The sequence below is a fragment of the Grampus griseus genome (genome assembly GCF_964374135.1).
Source record: "Grampus griseus genome assembly, chromosome: 20".
NCBI classification, from domain to species: domain Eukaryota; kingdom Metazoa; phylum Chordata; class Mammalia; order Artiodactyla; family Delphinidae; genus Grampus; species Grampus griseus.
The window spans coordinates 36367204-36387827 of NC_139014.1; the positions used below are offsets into that span (position 1 = coordinate 36367204).

Consider the following 20624-nt stretch of genomic DNA (forward strand, 5'->3'; position numbering starts at 1 on the left):
TTCCCCTTAGTGGTTTTCTTTTTTTTTTCTTTCTTTAAACATCTTTATTGGAGTATAATTGCTTTACAATGGTGTGTTAGTTTCTGCTTTATAACAAAGTGAATCAGTTATACATATACATATGTTCCCATATCTCTTCCTTCTTGAGTCTCCCTCCCTCCCAATCTCCCTATCCCACCCCTCTAGGTGTTCACAAACCACCTAGCTGATCTCCCTGTGCTATGCGGTTGCTTCCCACTAGCTATCTATTTTATATTTGGTAGTGTATATATGTCCATGCCACTCACTCACTTTGTCACAGCTTACCCTTCCCCCTCCCCATATCCTCAAGTCCGTGCTCTAGTAGGTATGAGTCTGTATTCCCGTCTAACCCTTTGGTACTTCATGACCCTTTTTTTTTTTTTCTTAGATTCCATATATATGTGTAGCATACGGTATTTGTTTTTCTCTTTCTGAATTACTTCACTCTGTATGACAGACTCTAGGTCCACGCACCTCCTACAAATAACTCAATTCCATTTCTTTTTATGGCTCAGTAATATGTCATTGTAATATGTGCCACATCTTCTTTATCCATTCATCCAATGATGGACACTTAGGTTGATTCCATGTCTTGGCTATTGTAAATAGAGCTGCAATGAACATTTTGGTACATGACTCTTTTTGAATGATGGTTTTCTCAGGGTACATGCCCAGTAGTGGGATTGCTGGGTCGTATGGTAGTTCTATTTCTAGTTTTCTAAGGAACCTCCATACCGTTCTCCATAGTGGCTGTATCAATTTACATTCCCACCAACAGTGCAAGAGTGTTCCTTTTCTCCACAGCCTCACCAGCAATTATTGTTTCTAGATTTTTTGATGATGGCCATTCTGACCTGTGTGAGATGATATCTCATTGTAGTTTTGATTTGCATTTCTCTAATGATTAATGATGTTGAGCATGCTTTCATGTGCTTGTTGGCAGTCTGTATACCTTCTTTGGAGAAATGTCTATTTAGGTCTTCTGCCCATTTTTGGATTGGGTTGTTTGTTTTTTGTTATTCAGCTGAATGAGCTGCTTGTAAATTTTGGAAATTAATCCTTTGTCAGTTGCTTCATTTGCAAATATTTTCTCCCATTCTGAGGGTTCTCTTTTGGTCTTGTTTATGGTTTCCTTTGCTGTGCAAAAGCTTTGAAGTTTCATTAGGTCCCATTTGTTTATTTCTGTTTTTATTTCCATTTCTCTAGGAGGTGGGTCAAAAAGGATCTTGCTGTGATTGATGTCATAGAGTGTTCTGCCTATGTTTTCCTCTAAGACTTTGATCATTTATGGCCTTACATTTAGGTCTTTAAACCATTTTGAGCTTATTTTTGTGTATGGTGTTAGGGAGTGATCTAATCTCATACTTCTACATGTACCTGTCCAGTTATCCCAGCACCACTTATTGAAGAGGCTGTCCTTTCTCCACTGTACATTCCTGCCTCCTTTATCAAAAACAAGGTGACCATATGTGCATGGGTTTATCTCTGGGCTTTCTATGCTGTTCCATTGATATATCTTTCAGTTTTTGTGCCAGTACCATACTGTCTTGATTACTGTAGCTTTGTAGTATAGTCTGAAGTCAGGGAGCCTTATTCCTCCAGCTCTGTTTTTCGTTCTCAAGATTGCTTTGGCTATTCACGGTCTTTTGTGTTTCCATACAAATTGTGAAATTTTTTGTTCTAGTTCTGTGAAAAATGCTAGTGGTAGTTTCATAGGGATTGCATTGAATCTGTAGATTGCTTTGGGTAGTAGAGTCATTTTCACAATGTTGATTCTTCCAATCCAAGAACATGGTATATCTCTCCATCTATTTGTATCATCTTTAATTTCTTTCATCTGTGTCTTATAATTTCTGCATACAGGTCTTTTGTCCCCTTAGGTAGGTTTATTCCTAGATATTTTATTCTTTTTCTTGCAATAGTAAATGGGAGTGTTTTCTTAATTTCATTTTCAGATTTTTCATCATTAATGTATAAGAATGTCAGAGATTTCTTTGCATTAATTTTGTATCCTGCTGCTTTACCAAATTCATTGATTAGGTCTAGGTCTAGTAGTTTTCTGGTAGCATTTTTAGGATTCTCTATGTATAGTATCATGTCTTTTGCAAACAGTAACAGGTTTATTTCTTCTTTTCTGATTTGGATTCCTTTTATTTCTTTTTATTCTCTGATTGCTGTGGCTAAAACTTCCAAAACTGTGCTGAATAATAGTGGTGAGAGTGGGCAACCTTGTCTTGTTCCTGATCTTAGTGGAAATAGTTTCATTTTTTCACCATTGAGGATGATGTTGGCTGTGGGTTTGTCATATATGGCCTTTATTATGTTGAGGAAAGTTCCCTCTATGCCTACTTTCTGCAGGGTTTTTACCATAAATGGGTGTTGAATTTTGTTGAAAGCTTTCTCTGCCTCTATTGAGATGATCATATGGTTTTTCACCTTCAATTTGTTAATATGGTTTATCACGTTGATTGATTTGCATATATTGAAGAATCCTTGCATTCCTAGAATAAACTCCACTTGATCATGGTGTATGATCCTTTTAATGTGCTGTGGGTTTCTGTTTGCTAGTATTTTGTTGAGGAATTTTGAATCTATGTTCATCAGTGATATTGGCCTGTAGTTTTCTTTCTTTGTGACATCTTTGTCTGGTTTTGGTATCAGGGTGATTATGGCTTCATAGAATGTGTTTGGGAGTGTTCCTCCCTTGGCTATATTTTGGAAGATTTTGATAGAATTCGCCTCTGAAGCCATCTGGTCCTGGGCTTTTGTTTGTTGGAAGATTTTAAAGCACAGTTTCAATTTCAGTGCTTGTGATTGGTCTGTTCATATTTTCTATTTCTTCCTGGTTCAGTCTCGGCAGGTTGTGCATTTCTAAGAATTTGTCCATTTCTTCCAGGTTGTCCATTTTATTGGCATAGGATTGCTTGTAGCAATCTCTCATGATCCTTTGTATTTCTGTAGTGTCAGTTGTTACTTCTCCTTTTTCATTTCTAATTCTATTGATTTGAGTCTTCTCCCTTTTTTTCTTGATGAGTCTGGCTAATGGTTTATCAATTTTTTTTTATCTTCTCAAAGAACCAGCTTTTAGTCTTATTGATCTTTGCTATCATTTCCTTCATTTCTTTTTCATTTATTTCTGATCTGATCTTTATGATTTCTTTTCTTCTGCTAACTTTGGGGTTTTTTTCTTCTTCTTTCTCTAATTGCTTTAGGTGCAAGTTTAGGTTGTTTATTTGAGATGTTTCCTGTTTCTTAAGGTAGGATTGTATTGTTTTAAACTTCCCTCTTAGATCTGCTTTTGCTGCATCCCATAGGTTTTGGGATGTTGTGTCTCCTTTGTCATTTGTTTCTAGGTATTTGTTGATTTCCTCTTTGATTTCTTCAGTGATCACTTCGTTATTAAGTAGTGTATTGTTTAGCCTCCATGTGTCTGTATTTTTTACAGATCTTTTCCTGTAATTGATATCTAGTCTCATAGCGTTGTGGTAGGAAAAGATACTTGATACATTTTCAATTTTCTCAAATTTACCAAGGCTTGGTTTGTGACCCAAGGTATGATCTGTCCTGGAGAATGTTCCATGAGCACTTGAGAAAAGTGTGTATTCTGTTGTTTTTGGATTGAATGTCAATTCAATAAATTGTCAGTTCAACAAATTCAATAAATAAATATCAATTAAGTCCATCTTGTTTAATATATCATTTAAAACTTGTGTTTCCTTATTTATTTTCATTTTGGTTGATCTGTCCATTGGTGAAAGTGGGGTGTTAAAGTCCTGTAGTGTGATTGTGTTATGGTTGAGTTCCTCTTTTATGGCTGTTAGTATTTGCCTTATGTATTGAGGTGCTCCTATGTTGGCTGCATATTTACAATTGTTATCTCTTCTTCTTGGATCGATTCCTTGATCATTATGTAGTGTCCTTCTTTGTCTCTTGTAATAGTCTTTATTTTACAGTCTATTTTGTCTGATATGAGAATTGCTGCTCCAGCTTTCTTTTGATTTCCATTTGCATGGAATATCTTTTTTCATCCCCTCACTTTCAGTCTGTATGTGTCCCTAGGTCTGAAGTTGGTCTCTTCTAGACAGCTTATATATGGGTCTTGTTTTTGTATCCTTTCAGCCAGCCTGTGTCTTTTGGTGGGAGCATTTAATCCATTTACATTTAAGGTAATTATCAATGTGTATGTTCCTATTCCCATTTTCTTAATTCTTTTGTGTTTATTATTGTAGGTCTTTTCCTTCTCTTGTGTTTCTTGCCTAGAGTCGTTCCTTTAGCATTTGTTGTGGAGCTGGTTTGGTGGTGCTGCACTCTCTCAGCTTTTGCTTGTCTGTAAAGGTTTTAATTTCTCTGTCAAATCTTAATGAGATCCTTGCTGGGTAGAGTAATCTTGGTTGTAGGTTTTTCTCCTTCATCACTTTAAATATGTCCTGCCACTCCCTTCTGGCCTGCAGAGTTTCTGCTGAAAGATCAGCTGTTAACCTTATGGGGATTCCCTTGTGTGTTATTTGTTGTTTTTCTCTTGCTGCTTTTAATATATTTTCTTTGTATTTAATTTTTGGTAGTTTGATTAATACGTGTCTTTGTGTGTTTCTCCTTGGATTTATCCTGTATGGGATTCTGTGCTTCCTGGACTTGATTAACTATTTCTCATATTAGCGAAGTTTTCAACTATAGTCTCTTCAAATATTTTCTCAGTCCCTTTCTTTTCCTCTTCTTCCTCTGGGACCCTGTAATTCGAATGTTGGTGTGTTTAACGGTGTCCCAGAGGTCTCTGAGACTGTCCTCAGTTCTTTTCATTCTTTTTTCTTTATTCTGCTCTGCAGTAGTTATTTCCACTATTTTATCTTCCATGTCACTTATGTGTTCTTCTGCCTCAGTTATTCTGCTATTGATCCCTTCTAGAGTATTTTTAATTCCATTTATTGTGTTGTTTATCATTGCTTGTTTCATCTTTAGTTCTTCTAGGTCCTTGTTAAATGTTTCTTGCATTTTTTCTATTCTATTTCCAAGATTTTGGATCATCTTTACTATCATTATTCTGAATTCTTTTTCAGGTAGACTGCCTATTTCCTCTTTATTTTTTAGGTCTCATGGGTTTTTACCTTGCTCCTTCATCTGCTGTGTGGTTTTCTGTCTTCTTATTTTTCTTATCTTACTGTGTTTGAGGTCTCCTTTTTGCAGGCTGTAGTTTCGTAGTTCCCCTTGTTTTTGGTGTCTGTCCCCAGTGGCGAAAATTGGTTCAGTGTGTTATATAGGCTTCCTGGTGGAGGGGACTAGTGCGTGTGTTCTGGTGGATGAGGCTGGATCTTGTCTTTCTGGTAGGCAGGTCCACGTGTGGTGGTGTGTTTTGGGGTGTCTGTGGCCTTATTATGATTTTAGGGAGCCTCTCTGCTAATGGGTGGGGTTGTGTTACTGTCTTGATAGTTGTTTGTCATAGCGTGTCCAGCACTGTAGCTTGCTGATCGTTGAGTGAAGCTTGGTCTTGATGTTGAGATGGAGATCTCTGGGAGATTTTTGCCATTTGATATTACATGGAGCTGGGAGGTCTCTTGTGGACCAGTGTCCTGATGTTGACTCTCCCACCTCAGAAGCACAGCACTGACTTCTGGCTGGAGCACCAAGAGACTTTTCATCTGCACAGCTCCGAATATTAAAATGAAAAATAGTTATTAAGAAAAAAATGTTTTTAAAGTAAAACAAACAAACAAACAAAAAACTGATCGACAGAACCCTAGGACCAATGGTGAAAGCAAAAAGTTTTAGAGACAACATCTCACACAGAAGCATACACATACACACTCACAAAAAGAGGAAAAGGGGAAAAATAATATATCTTGCTCTCAAAGACCACCTCAATTTGGGATGATTCCTTGTCTATTCAGGTATTCCACAGATGCAGGGTACATCAATTTGATTGTGGAGATTTAATCCACTGCTCCTGAGGATGCTGGGAGAAATTTCCCTTTCTCTTTGTTCGCACAACTCCCGGGTATCAGCTTTGGATTGGCCCCGCCTCTGTGTGTAGGTTGCCTGAGGACATCTGTTCTTCGCTCAGACAGTACGGGGTTAAAGGAGCCCCTGATTTGGGGGCTCTGGCTCAGTCAGGCCGGGAGGGAGGGAGGGGTGCGGATGTAAGGCAAGCCTGTGGCAGCAGAGGTCAGCGTGACATTGCACCAGTCCAAGGCGTGCTGTGCATTCTCACAGGGAAATTGTCTCAGGATCATGGGACCCTGGAAGTGGTGGGCTGCACAGGCTCCCAGGAGGGGAGGTGTGGATAGTGATGTGTTCACACACATCCTTCTTGTTGGTGGCGGCAGCAGCCTTAGCGCCTCATGCCCGTCTCTGCGGTCTGCGCTGTTACCCCTGGCTCATGCCCGTCTTTGGAGCTCCTTTAAGCAGTGTTCTTAATCCCCTCTCCTCGCGCACCAGGTAACAAAGAGACCATAAAAAGTCTCTTGCCAGGGTGGAAATCTTGATTTAGGTTAGACAACACACATACATCATGAAATTTTCATCAGTATGTGGCTGATCTGATATGAATATAAGTGGCTTTACAGTCAGAGTCTTCAAAATGGTTAAAACAATATGTGGCAAAGACTGCTATGTGTAAAAATGACCATATAATTTGTCATCTAAACTAGGACATTTTTGAGAGCTGAAGAGAGCACTGTTTATATTTATATTGAGAAAGGTTAACTAGGAATATCCTTGGCAAGTCAGAAGTTATAGTCACCCTAGCTTCATATTATCCAAGACATATTTGGTCCATCTTAGAGGAATGGGAAATTTTCAGACTTTCTTCAGTATCACTGTTACTGAACTCAAGTTTGGGTGTTCACCACTGTAAAGCCAATACTCAAGAGACACGTGTTGGTTAGAAAGGAAAGCTTGCTTTATTCAAGAGACTGGCAACCTGGGAAGGCAGACTCATGTCCAAAAACCAATTCCTAAAATTCTGCTCGATGATGAAAGTTTTTAAAGGAAGAATCATTTGGGGAGGGGGTCAGAGTCTTTGTTATCCTCCACTGTGTGCAGACTTTCTTCTGATTGACTTATGGTGAGGTACGAGGGCAGTGCTCCAGCAATCTTGTGCTCAGCCTGAAGTTATCCTCCTCCACCTCGCTGGGGGCCTTATTTCCTACAGAAGAACTAAAAGGTATTGTTATGTATATTCCTTAAGGAGGAACCAGGACCCTGTCCCAGAGCTGCACTATTGTTTCTTGACTGCACCTTTGTTTCTGCATTCCCTCCCTTCCCTGTTAAGCAACTGTTGAATCTGCCCTTTGGAAATCAGGGAAGGTCAAGGAGGCTGAATGAAGTCTATTTCCAACAAATAAGAAGTGGTGAACACAGAAAGAATTTGTACCTGTGAGGATCCCACAGGGTCCTGCTCTGTTTCATCACTGTGGGATATGGAGGTTTCTATAAGACTTACCTTCATTCTACCCAGTCAAACACTACTGTGTAGTTCACAGCTGGACAGCATTTCCCTAGTTTCCTTTACGTTTAAGTATATTCAGGAAACTAAATTCTAGTCAATGAAATGTGGGAAGAAGTAATGAGTATACTTTCTAGGTTTATGCCATGAAAACAACTTTTCCCTTCTGGCCTGATGTACGCATCATGGTGGTTTGAATTCATGTGTTGCAGAAAGCAGAGCCACAAGGCAGAAGACCTGGGCCCTGAATTGGAGAGCTATGCAACAATCAGGAAAACCACTTTGGGATTTTACATATGTGAGAAATAAACTTGTACTACACCATTGAGATATTAGAGTTTACTTTTTGCAGCAGGTAAACTAGCATTATCATCCCTTGCATTATCTTAACTAATATATTGCATAAACATTAGCCTCAAATTTGTGAAATGTATCCTCTTTCTTTCTCATTGAACTGTGAGCCTTTCCAAAATAGTAACCTAGAATAGGTAGTAAAATATCGTGAGTATACTCTAAATATTATTTTTGGATTGGATTGGATTGAATTGAATCATGTTGAATTGGATTGAAAGGAAACGTTATACATAAATTGGTAAGAAACTTCAGAGATGAAAAAGCTAGAAGGAACATGGACGTTTTCAAGGAGAAAGTGGCCTTTGAGCTGATACTTGAAGAATTGAATTACTTTGGATATTCAGTGATGAAAATGATGTTACAGGAAAAATAAGTAGCATGAGCAAATGACACATAAACAAGAGAAGACAGTTTAGTCCAAATAGGATGTAGGGTCAATCAATGAAAAAAAGTATTTAAATTTACTTCAGTTTAGAAATATTTACTGGACACCTGTTCTGTCAGAATTATAAAGCCATGAAGAGATAATTTAAGAAAATAGTGTATATTGAGCTGGCCAAAAAGTTTGTTCGGAGTTTTCTGTAAAATGTGTAAGATTACAGAAAAACCCGAATGAAATTTTTGGCCAACCCAATACAACAAAGCAGAAGTATGTAATACCTTCTTTGAGAGCACAGAGAAATGAATCTCAAAGGAGACTAGAGTGAGATTTTTTTTTTCTTTTTTTTGCAGTACATGGGCCCCTCACTGCTGTGGCCTCTCGCGCTGCAGAGCACAGGCTCCGGACGCGCAGGCTCTGCAGCATATGGGACCTTCCCGAACTGGGGCACGAACCCGTGTCCCCTGCATTGGCAGGCGGACTCTCAACCACTGTGCCACTAGGGAAGCCCCTAGAGTGAGTTTTGAAAACATAAGTTAACCACACCCGACAGAGCATGGAAAACATCACTTGCCCATCACTGTGTAACCAAAAGGGAGTCATTGCAGGGTTATCATTGTGATCCTTGAATTATGATCAATGAGTGTGGATATTGTTTTGTAAATAGTTGCAAATCATCAAAGAATTTTAAAGGGGCAATGAAAGACATGAGAAAAGCATTGTTTTAGGGAAAGGGGTCTTAATAGTGGGGTAGCATCAGGGAACATGGAGATAAGATGTACTGTTATTAGGCAGCTGTAATTACTCATTTAAGTAATTATTGAGGACCACTGTCTAGGTAGTATATAAATGTATAGTAAAAAATAGATTAGAGCTACAGCAGAAGTAGGATCAATGTCTTAATTCCTTGGGTATTGGAGGTGAGTGTGTATCAGTATATGGATTACTGTCAGTAGTGAGTAACAGAAAATACCAAAGAAGGTTTATTTCTCTCTTCTAAATGTAGGCATTCCAGTTCCATCTATCTTGTTATTAGAAATGAGGCTTTTGCTTCATAGTTCAGGATGACTACTTGAGCTCTTGCTATCATGTCCACATTCTAGCATCCTGGAAGAGATGAGAAGAGGCATAGCATTTCCCTGTAACATTTCTTGGATGTGCTACATGCTAGCATCTCATTGGCCAGAACTTAAATCACATGTCCACACCTAGCTACAAGAGAGGTAGGAAAATGTAGTCTTTATTCTGAGAAGTCAATGTGCCTTACTAAAAACCAAGGCTTCTCTTGTTAAGGAAGAAGAGGAAAATGAATTATTAGCACTGTCTTTGTCACAGGGGCAAAAGAGAATTGTTATGATCATGGAGCGATACCTTATCTAGGGGGCTGCTAGAAAGGTTGGATAGAACTAGAATGAAATATCCAGGTGAGGAATATAAATTTTTGAATTATCTTTACTGAAATAGTAGCTGAGATAGGTAGAATGAGCAAATCTTTCCAGCTACAACTGTCCAGATAATTCAAGTTTCAAACTTTTCTTTTGTCTTTGTTACTTAAATAATGGAACTCTAGTTTGGGTCATCTACACAACTCAGATATCCTCATAATTCACTGGCTCTACCACTTATAAAGTATGTGACAGCACCTGTCATATAGTGCATGATAAGCAAATACTGAGTAGATCAAAAGGAGAAAAAGATGTTGAGCTGATGGTATATGAAGAAAAAAATAAATTAATAAAACCACCTGGTCTTTTCCTAAGAGTTGCGTATGGTCTTATTTCCCACCATGCTGATTCCAATGGGTCATTTTGTCTGCTTTCCCTGCAGCCCCATTGGGCATTGGGCTTTGTCCCAGCAAATAGCACAGGTTACCTGCATGAGTTCCCTGAATCAGTTCTGTTTTCACAGGTTCCTTGGTGACTATACTTTGACTTGAAAATGTCATGAATGTCATCAGGGGCTTTTGAACTCTCCCTTGGTCAGGCAGGGCTATCTTTTTTCCTTCCATGAGTTGGCTCAGGATCTGGAGGATAGAGTGTGCAGATCATGTTTCTTCAGGCCATCATTTTTTTTTTTTAATTTCAACCAGATTCAAGTAAAATTATACCATAATTCCTGGTTTCTTTTTCTGAGCAATTTTCTACTTTTCGGCTTCTGCCACATTCCCCTTCTGGCATTTGGTTGCACTGCCCCTCCCCCCCTGCCCCATACCACCACGACTAACATCAAATAATTACAGTAATAGATGTTATATATCAAGCACAAAGTATTGTCTCATATTGACTGTCCTTCTGACAGCCCTTCAACATAATTATTACCAATTTTCAGGTAAGGACACTGAGGTGTTTTTTTTTGGGAGGGGAGTGGGTTGAGCATTTAAAAGATGAAATTGTTTGCTCAAAGTGACACAAAATTCAGTCATAAATTTAGGATTTAGTTACAGGTTGCTGTGTACTTTCCATTATTTCACACTGCCTCTCAAAAGACACGAATAGAACAAAAAAATTCACAATTTGTATGAAAACACAAAATACCCCGAATAGCCAAAGCAATCTTGAGAACGAAAAACAGAGCTGGAGGAATCAGGCTCCCTGACTTCAGACTATAGTACAAAGCTACAGTAATCAAGACAGTATGGTACTGGCACTAAAACAGAAAGATAGATCAATGGAACAGGATAGAAAGCCCAGAGGTAAACCCATACACATATGGTCACCTTATCTTTGATAAAGGAGGGAGGAATGTACAGTGGAGAAAGGACAGCCTCTTCAATAAGTGGTGCTGGGAAAACTGGACAGGTACATGTAAAAGTATGAGATTAGATCACTCTCTAAGACCATACACAAAAATAAGCTCAAAATGGATTAAAGACCTAAATGTAAGGACAGATGCTATCAAACTCTTAGAGGAAAACATAGGCAGAACACTCTATGACATCAATCACAGCAAGATCCTTTTTGACCCACCTCCTAGAGAAATGGAAATAAAAACAAAAATAAACAAATGGGACCTAATGAAACTTCAAAGCTTTTGCACAGCAAAGGAAACCATAAACAAGACCAAAAGACAACCCTCAGAATGGGAGAAAATATTTGCAAATGAAGCAACTGACAAAGGATTAATTTCCAAAATTTACAAGCAGCTCATGCAGCTCAATAACAAAAAAACAAACAACCCAATCCAAAAATGGGCAGAAGTCCTAAATAGACATTTCTCCAAAGAAGATATACAGACTGCCAACAAACACATGAAAGAATGCTCAACATCATTAATCATTAGAGAAATGCAAATCAAAACTACAATGAGATATCATCTCACACAGGTCAGAATGGCCATCATCAAAAAATCTAGAAAAAATAAATGCTGGAGAGGGTGTGGAGAAAAGGGAACACTCTTGTACTGCTGGTGGGAATGTGAATTGGTTCAGTCACTATGGAGAACAGTATGGAGGTTCCTTAAAAAACTAGAAATAGAACTACCATACGACCCAGCAATCCCACTACTGGGCATATACCCTGAGAAAACCATAATTCAAAAAGAGTCATGTACCAAAATGTTCATTGCAGCTCTATTTACAATAGCCCAGAGATGGAAACAACCTAAGTGTCCATCATTGGATGAATGGATAAAGAAGATGTGGCACATATATACAATGGAATATTACTCAGCCATAAAAAGAAACAAAATTGAGCTATTTGTAATGAGGTGGATAGACCTAGAATCTGTCATATAGAGTGAAGTAGGTCAGAAAGACAAAGACAAATACCATATGCTAACACATATATATGGAAGTTAAGAAAAAAAAATGTCATGAGGAACCTATGGGTAAGACAGGAATAAAGACACAGACCTACTAGAGAATGGACTTGAGGATATGGGGAGGGGGAAGGGTAAGATGTGACAAAGTGAGAGAGAGGCATGGACATATATACACTACCAAATGTAAGGTAGATAGCTAGTGGGAAGCAGCTGCATAGCACAGGGAGATCAGCTCGGTGCTTTGTGACCGCCTGGAGGGGTGGGATAGGGAGGGTGTGAGGGAGGGAGATGCAAGAGGGAAGAGATATGGGAACATATGTATATGTGTAACTGATTCACTTTGTTATGAAGCAGAAACTAACACAACATTGTAAAGCAATTATACTCCAATAAAGATGTAAAAAAAAAAAAAGACACCAGTAATTCTGCTTGTTTCCTTTCATTTCATTTGACTTAGCCTTGCTGAGTTCAAGCTTAAGAGAGATATGAGATTTTAGTCTCATTCAAAGCTATTAGTTGTGATTGCAAGTTATGTGTGAAGTGAGATTAATCCCACAATTGACTAACTCATTGATTTTAGAAATTATCAATTGTTTATCAACTGTGGTTTAAAAGTTGATTTATTATGTTAATACCATTTTAGTATTCTGAATATAACACATACATTTTCCTTATTGCTATGACTTATGGGAGGCCAAGCGAATCTGGACATGGACTTAAACTTTTGGGGTCTGAAATTTCATGCATCTTTTAAAACATGAATAGACTTTACTACCAAATTGATCTATAATATTTATGGAAAATGCATCTATACCTGATTCTAAGATGATAAATAATAGTAAAAAAGTGAAATACAAAATGTGTCCTCACTTTGAAACATTCATCTCATGAATTTGTGTCAGAAGAGAATCATTCATTAGACAGAACTACAATGCTTCTTGATTAATTGCCTATTTGTCAGAAGTCAAAATTATTTTTAAATGGATTAGCATTATTTTATCATTATTTGTCTGTTACCCAAATATTTTCCTTTAAAAAATAAACACATTACTATGGCAATGCAAACTGCTATACATTTTGTATGAAGTAAGTTAAATACATTTATGCCTTGTTCTTCGACCCTGATTTTGGTATACGTGCTAAAGAAAGATTCTGAAAGAGGGAGAGCAGGGTATGCTCTGGAATTGAAAAAGTTAATTGCAGTATTCAAACAACCAAATGGCCAATAGGCAGGGAATAATGGGGAAATTATGGCAAATTTACTAAAAGGACCATTATATGCACGTTAAATATAAGAATGGAGAAAACAGGGCCTCCCTGGTGGCACAGTGGTTGAGAGTCCGCCTGCCGATGCAGGGGACACGGGTTCGTGCCCTGGTCAGGGAAGATCCCACATGCCGCGGAGCGGCTGGGGCCTGTGAGCCATGGCCGCTGAGCCTGCGCGTCCAGAGCCTGTGCTCCACAATGGGAGAGGTCACAACAGTGAGAGGCCTGTGTACCAAAAAAAAAAAAAAAAAAAAGAATGGAGAAAACAACCCATGACATAATATTTGGTGAAAGAAGCAGAAAACAAAATTATAGCTACACTATTACAGTTACAGAGATTAGAGCTGATCTTTATATCCCCTTTCTTTTGTGTTCTACTATTGTTATTATTTTAGTTACATGGTTCTTAAAGTCCAGGAACTACTTATCATGAAACTTATTTTAGGGAAAAAGTGGAGAGGAGTCTTAAGTTGGGTATTCCTGTAAAACCTGTGAATAGCATTGCTAAATGGTGCTTTACATGTCTTTCTCCATTCCTAGATTTATTAAGCAAATATTCATTAAATACTGTGCCCAATACACCTATTATATGAGCTGCATTGTAGTAGACAAGGCACACCATTTACCCTTGAGATAGTTTTAGTTTAGTTAGAGAGATAGGGCTATGGGGAAATTACAAATTTAAAATATATGAAGAAATTGTTGTAGCCATGAGAAGACTGAGACATGATAACTAAATGTAATGTGGGATCCTGGATGGCATCCTGGAACAGCAAAAGGACAGTAGGTTAAAAACATAGGAAATCTGAATAAAGCGTGGACTTTAGCTAATAATAATGTGTCAACACTGGATCATTAATTTTGGCAAATGTAGTAATGAAGCAAGTTAGTAATAAAGGAGATAGGTATGGGATATATATGGGAACTCTGTACTATCTTTGTAACATTTCTATAAATCTAAAACTTCTAAAATAAAGAGAGAGAGAGAGAGAGAGAGAGTGTAAAATAAAGGAATGGCACAAGACCACTATTTTCTCTCCTGTTTCTTTGTTTTGTTCTACTTTAGTGGCCTCTCCCTCTTAATCTCATTTTGGATCTCCCTCCTTTGTTTAACCTCTAAATATTGAATATTCCAGAGCTCAATTCTGTGTCCCTTTTGTCCCTCTACATATTTTCACTTTCTTCTTGGTGACCTCTTCTAAACTCATGGTTTTAAATATCATTTATATGTCAAAGAGTCATAAATGTATATCTCCTCTCAACCTCTCCTCAGAACTCCTTTTATATCCAACTGCCTACTTAACAACTCCCCATAATTGCTCACTAGCCTTATCAAATGGAGATCTTTACTCCACATTTCAAAGCTACTCTTCCCCTAGTATCTCTTGTTATCTCAATATCTGTCAACATCTAGTCACTCAGGACAAAAAAGGTGGAAGTTATCCTTGATTTATGTTCTTTAACTTCCTTCATTCAACTCATCAGCTAGTACTATTCACTCATCTCCTGAAATATACAGAGAAATAAAATATGTGTATATTTTATGCAATATGTATAAATATATATATATAGGGTCCATCTACTTCTATTTTCACCAACACTATGCTAGTTGAAGCCAACATCATCATTCTTCTGTACTACTACCTAAATCATCAGGCCTCATCTTGACCCTTTCTCCTCATACATCCACTATGGTTCACCCATAATGGCCACATTTATGTTTCTGGGAAAAGCCACTCCTGCCTGGCTTCTTAGGATATTTTAATCCACCTGAAATACTACAGCTGCTGATTTTCTTGAGGTCAGATCTTCTTTGTCATTTAAATTTCAGATTGAGTGTCAAAAATCTGAAAAGTCATCACTGTTACACAATCTAATGTGTCTTTCAAGTCATTCTCTATTACCTCAACTTATTTAATTATACTGCAAAGTATGTTTCTCTATCTAATATTTTTTTATTATTGTTATTATTATGATTTAGTCATTGCTATTATCTAAATGATTAGATCAATTCCAGGAATACAAAGCCTAAACAACCTACTACTTTGTGTTTTTTTTTAATTTAATTAATTTGCAGGTTCTTATTAGTTATTTATTTTATACATGTTGGTGTATATATGTCAATCCCAATCTCCCAATTCATCCCACCACCACCACCACCACCACCACCACTTTCCCCCCTTGGTGTCCATATATTTGTTCTCTACATCTGTGTTTCTACTTCTACCTTGCAAATCGTTCATATACAATATTTGTTTTTCTCTTTCTGACTTACTTCACTCTGTATGACAGTCTCTAGGTCCATCCATATCTCTACAAATGACCCAGTTTCGTTCCTTTTTATGTCTGAGTAGTATTCCAATGTATATATGTAGCACATCTTCTTTATCCATTGATCTGTCGATGGGCATTTAGGTCGCTTCCATGACCTTCCTGTTGTAAATAGTGCTGCAATAAACATTGGGGTGCATGTGTCTTTTTGAATTATGGTTTTCTTGGGTATATGCCCAGTAGTGAGATTTCTGGGTCATATGGTAATTCTATTTTTAGTTTTGTAAGGAACATTCATACTGTTCTCCATAGTGGCTGTATCAATTTACATTCCCACCAACAGTGTAAGAGGGTTCCCTTTTCTCCACACCCTCTCCAGGATTTGTTGTTTGTAGATTTTCTGATGATGCCCTTTCTAACCGGTGTGAGGTGATACCTCATTGTAGTTTTGAATTGCATTTCTCTAATAATTAGTGACGTTGAGCAGCTTTTCAAGTGTCTTTTGGCCATCTGTATGTCTTCTTTGGAGAAATGTCTATTTAGGTCTTCTCCCCATTTTTGGATTGGGTTGTTTGTTTTATTAATATTGAACTGCATGAGCTGTTTATACATTTTGGAGATTAATCCTTTGTCCATTGATTCATTTGCAAATATTTTTTCTCATCTGAGGGTTGTATTTTCATTTTGTTTATAGTTTCCTTTGCTGTGCAAAAGCTTTTAAGTTTCATTAGGTCCCATTTGTTTATTTTTGTTTTTATTTCCATTACTCTAGGAGGTGGATCATAAAAGATCTTGCTGTGATTTATGTCAAAGGGTGTTCTTCCTATGTTTTCCTCGAAGAGTTTTATAATGTCCAGTCTTACATTTAGGTCTTTAATAGGTCTTTAATCCATTTTTTAAAAAACATCTTTATTGGAATATAATTGCTTTACATTGTTGTGTTAGTTTCTGCTGTATAACAAAGTGGATCAGCTATAGTGTACGTATTTCCCCATATCATCTCCCTCTTGTGTCTCCCTCTCACCCTCCATATCTCACCACTCTAGGTGGTCACAAAGCACCGAGCTGGTCTCCGTGTACTATGCAGCTGCTTCCCACTAGCTATCTATTTTACATTTGGTGATGTATATATATCAATGTCACTTCGTCCCAGCTTGCTATTCCCCATCCCTGTGTCCTCAAGTCCATTCTCTATGTCTGTGTCTTTATTCCTGTCCTGCCCCTAGGTTCTTTTGAAACAGTTTTTTTTTAAAGATTCCATACATATGTGTTAGCATACAGTATTTGTTTTTCTCTTTCTGACTTACTTCACTCTGTATGACAGATTCTAGGTCCCTCCACCTCACTACAAGTAACTCAATTTCATTTCTTTTTATGGTGAGTAATATTCCATTGTATATATGTGCCTCTTATTCTTTATCCATTCTTTTGTCAATGGACACTTAGGTTGCTTCCATTTCCTGGCTATTGTAAATAGTGCTGCAATGAACATTGTGATATATGACTCTTTTGCCTTATTGTTTTCTCAGATTTTATTCTTCTTATAGTTTAATTCAGGTTTTTTTTGCTTTTTTGTGTCTCCTTCCAGTAGAATGTAAGTTTTTGGAAAATAGCAACTTTGTATTCTTGATTCTTAGAACACTACCTGACAATCACAGGACCTCAATAAATGTTTCAAGTGACAAATAATCAGTGGACAGTAAAGTCCTGAAATTTAGGGAGAGGAGGGGCTACAGTGGAGGTAGAATGATAGGAGAAATTTACTGAAAGCAGTGAGAACTTGTAAGGCTTTGAGGATTGAGTAAGACTAGTCAATAAGTAGATAAAGATGGAATTCCAGAAAAAAAAAAAGAGTAGAACAAAGGTGTGGAGAGAGCAATAAACATGGTCTCCTTGGGAAAAGCAGGTGAACAGAAATTTTGTGAAGATTATGACATCAGAATTTGTGGCAAATCCAAATTGCAGAGATTATTGGAATCAGCAATGTTAGTAACTTTCCTTCTGTTGATTTTCAGCTCCAACTACCTTTGAGCCTTTTAACCATGATCTCATTCTAAGTCTTTTGAGTGAAAGTAATATACGCTGCTCCATCACCATTTTTTTTCTTTATTTATTTCCCAATGCAAATTTTGATGTCAGCTTGCTTGGGTCTGGCCCAGTGTGTAAGGTGATTCTAGGTTATACCCATCTTCTGTGGTTGGAACTGCCACAACAACAAAAAGGAGTATAAAATTGAAATAGTTTTTCCTTACTATCAAAAGAAGGGCCTTTGCTATGTGTATTTCATCATCTGACAGTGATGACAGCATTTATTGTCAACACAATTTTTTTTATTAGACAGCTGGATTTTTCCCAGGGGCTGGTTGCACATCAAGTAAGGAAATCCAAATCCACAGACAAAGAGAAGAAGAGAACACAGTGGAAAATAAGGCTGCTTTCTGTTCACCCGTTTGTTCTGAGAAATTCTTAGCTCTCCACCCACGGGAAATCAGATGTAAACAACAACAAGATGATTATTGACAATCTGGCTGGGAGACGTTAAAATGGAAATGCAGTACTTATCTTGGTGCTCTAGCTCAGATAAACTACTGTAGTAGTATAACAGAACTTTAAATGAGGTGCCTTTTAAATGTGCTGCCCTGTCTTTCCAAATTGCCAAGCAGTAGGTAGCCAGACTGGGAATTTGAAAACATATTATGTAAAATGTCTTTATTTTCTTCAATTCTAGCCTGTATTCAGTTCTAGCCTATATTTTGTAATTGATGGGCATCAAGTGGGCCCTGCTTAGGCTGACTGATTTTAGCAGGGTGAATCTGGATCATTCACAATGCATGTTAAAGAAAGCTAATGAAAACTCTACAGTTCCATCATTATAATAGACTTGATTCAGACGGTCTAATTATCTTGCTGCCTGCTAAAATCTTAAATAATTCCACATCTGAGTGGATGGGGTAGTTGAAGAAACAATGATTGGAGATGAAGAGAGAACAAAAAGTTTTGCAACTCTCTTCATGGAACAGAGGCTTTCAGTGATACTTTTGTCAGTTGCAGTACTCAACTATCCAGGGGCTTCTTTTTCCTTCTTCCTTTTAAATGATGTTTCTTGAATTGATGCTTCAGTCAGACTGATAGGTATTCCTTATATGGATGTGTGTGTGTATATGTGTGTAGGGAGAGGTAAAGAAAAGAGGTGAGATAGAGGTAGAGATAAGTGACAGGGCAATTCAAATAGGCTTAAATACATACTTACTATTTCTCATCAGTAGAAATATCCTGAGTGTTTTTTATAAAACTTTATGACAGTATATTTACAGGTTAATAATCAGTTTGAAAATAACGATGTGGTAGGCTGCTGTTACAGTTTGTAGTATGACTTATGGGTAGAAAAGAATTATTTTATGTATAGTCAGTCTTCTTTCTTGGACAACATGGACACAGTACTTCTCTGCTTTCATCTTAGTCTGTTTTCTCTTTTGTTTTTGCTTTAGCTCAACAGAACTCACCAAAAATCCATGAAGGCTGGTGGGCATACAAGGAGGTGGTCCAGGGAAGCTTTGTCCCAGGTAAATGCACATTTATTACTTTATTTTTAAGAAAATAATTTGAGTGAAATGTAGTATTATTTCCAGAATTTTGCATTTGCTACATGGCATGGAATGTATTGCAAAAGGCATCATAGTCTGACTTATGTGTTAGATGAATCCTCCATCAAGAGAAAGTTTATTAAGTGAGTGGTAATTTAACCAAGACTACGTTTTTCCATCTGTGCTTACATCTTAATGTCCTTCCATCTACAGGTGGCTGTGTCAGGGAGAGGGCAATGCAAGAGTTGGGGTTGAGGTTCTGTATGCTAAAATTTGGTTGAGAAAGAGTGATTTTTTAATGTTAATGAAACAGGAAGTCTGAAAACTAGCAATGAGGCTTGCTGGGATGCACGCCGTCTCTGATGTCACTTCAGTAGCATTCACGGTCAGGACTTAGCAGATTGGGCCAAATACCAGGTAAAAAAATCATAGGTAAAGTGAATGTTTTCAGCATGGGAGGAGAGAACTGAAGACAGGTTAAAGCCAGAAACATACCATAACATTAGTTTTGAGACAAGGTAGAGTGTCGTTGTCTTCCCCCACTACTCTTATCCTAATTATAGTCCTCAGTCTTCTGCTTCTTCAAGATTGTAGGGAAAGAGGAAAGAGAAAGAGCATGAATGTTAAAGAGAAGGATGGAAGGGAAGGCAGGTGAGATATTTCAAAGTATTTTTAACTGCTTATATGTGAGAGGGTAAGAGATAAAGCTCTCAAGAGGAGGCAATGTGGGGTTCCAAATCAGGCAATGAAAACAGAGGTCAAGTGTCAGTTGAGGTCTTTGTAGTTAGTGGCAGGTGGGAAGAGCGGTGCCCCCAGGTCACCTGGTTCATTCTTGGATGCTATGTCGTCTTTTCCTGTCCTTCTGTATAGTTCATTATATCAGCTGTGCAGAGCTAAGCAAGTTGCTAAACTCCTCTGAGCATCACTTTTTTCATTTGTATTGTGGGACATAAATACGTACCTTTGAAGCTTTTCATTAAGAGGAAAGCAGGCATGGTGAGAGAGAGTGAATGACCCAGGGAAAAGCCAGTTGACTGCTGAATAGTTTCATAAATTAGTATTATTAACTTGATAAATTTACTATGATACATTTATGTCTTGGCCCAGTCGGCATAGAAACTGGGCTTGATTAATTCACCCAGATATGATCAAGTTTCTAATAATATTCTTACAATAATTTAATTGACACAGATGTGTTCATATGGCATGATATAGATATATGACATTTTACACTTACAATTGGGGGCATCCCTTTCCAATCAATAGAAGGTTGTGTATTTTTTTCTGAGGAATCTTCTTCTCATATTCAAGACATCCCAGAAATTACATTTATAATAATATTTTTATGCTTCGTGATTATTAAATTAGAGCAACAAAGGGCATTCTGCCAGATTATAAATCTTGCTAAACTAGTAATATTCTCCATAGTGACTGAAATGCTCATGGATAATACTGGATACATTCTGGAAAATTTTGCTTTTCTGCTCCACAGTTTTTTGACTTTTTCCCCTTTGTTGACACATTTTTCCTTTACATGTACTTAAGTCCCTAT

The 20624-nt window shown here is 37.6% G+C and overlaps 1 protein-coding gene across 1 annotated transcript in view; it reads left to right on the top strand.

Moving 5' to 3' along the window:
- CA10 (carbonic anhydrase 10) overlaps positions 1-20624 on the top strand; it is a gene marked incomplete at both ends in the record, with an annotated part of 622237 nt that overhangs the window by 87832 nt on the left and 513781 nt on the right. Inside the window, one exon of the mRNA XM_082679881.1 lies at positions 18977-19051. Within this exon, the coding sequence (XP_082536007.1) occupies positions 18977-19051 (75 nt within the window). The remainder of the gene's footprint in view (positions 1-18976; positions 19052-20624) is intronic.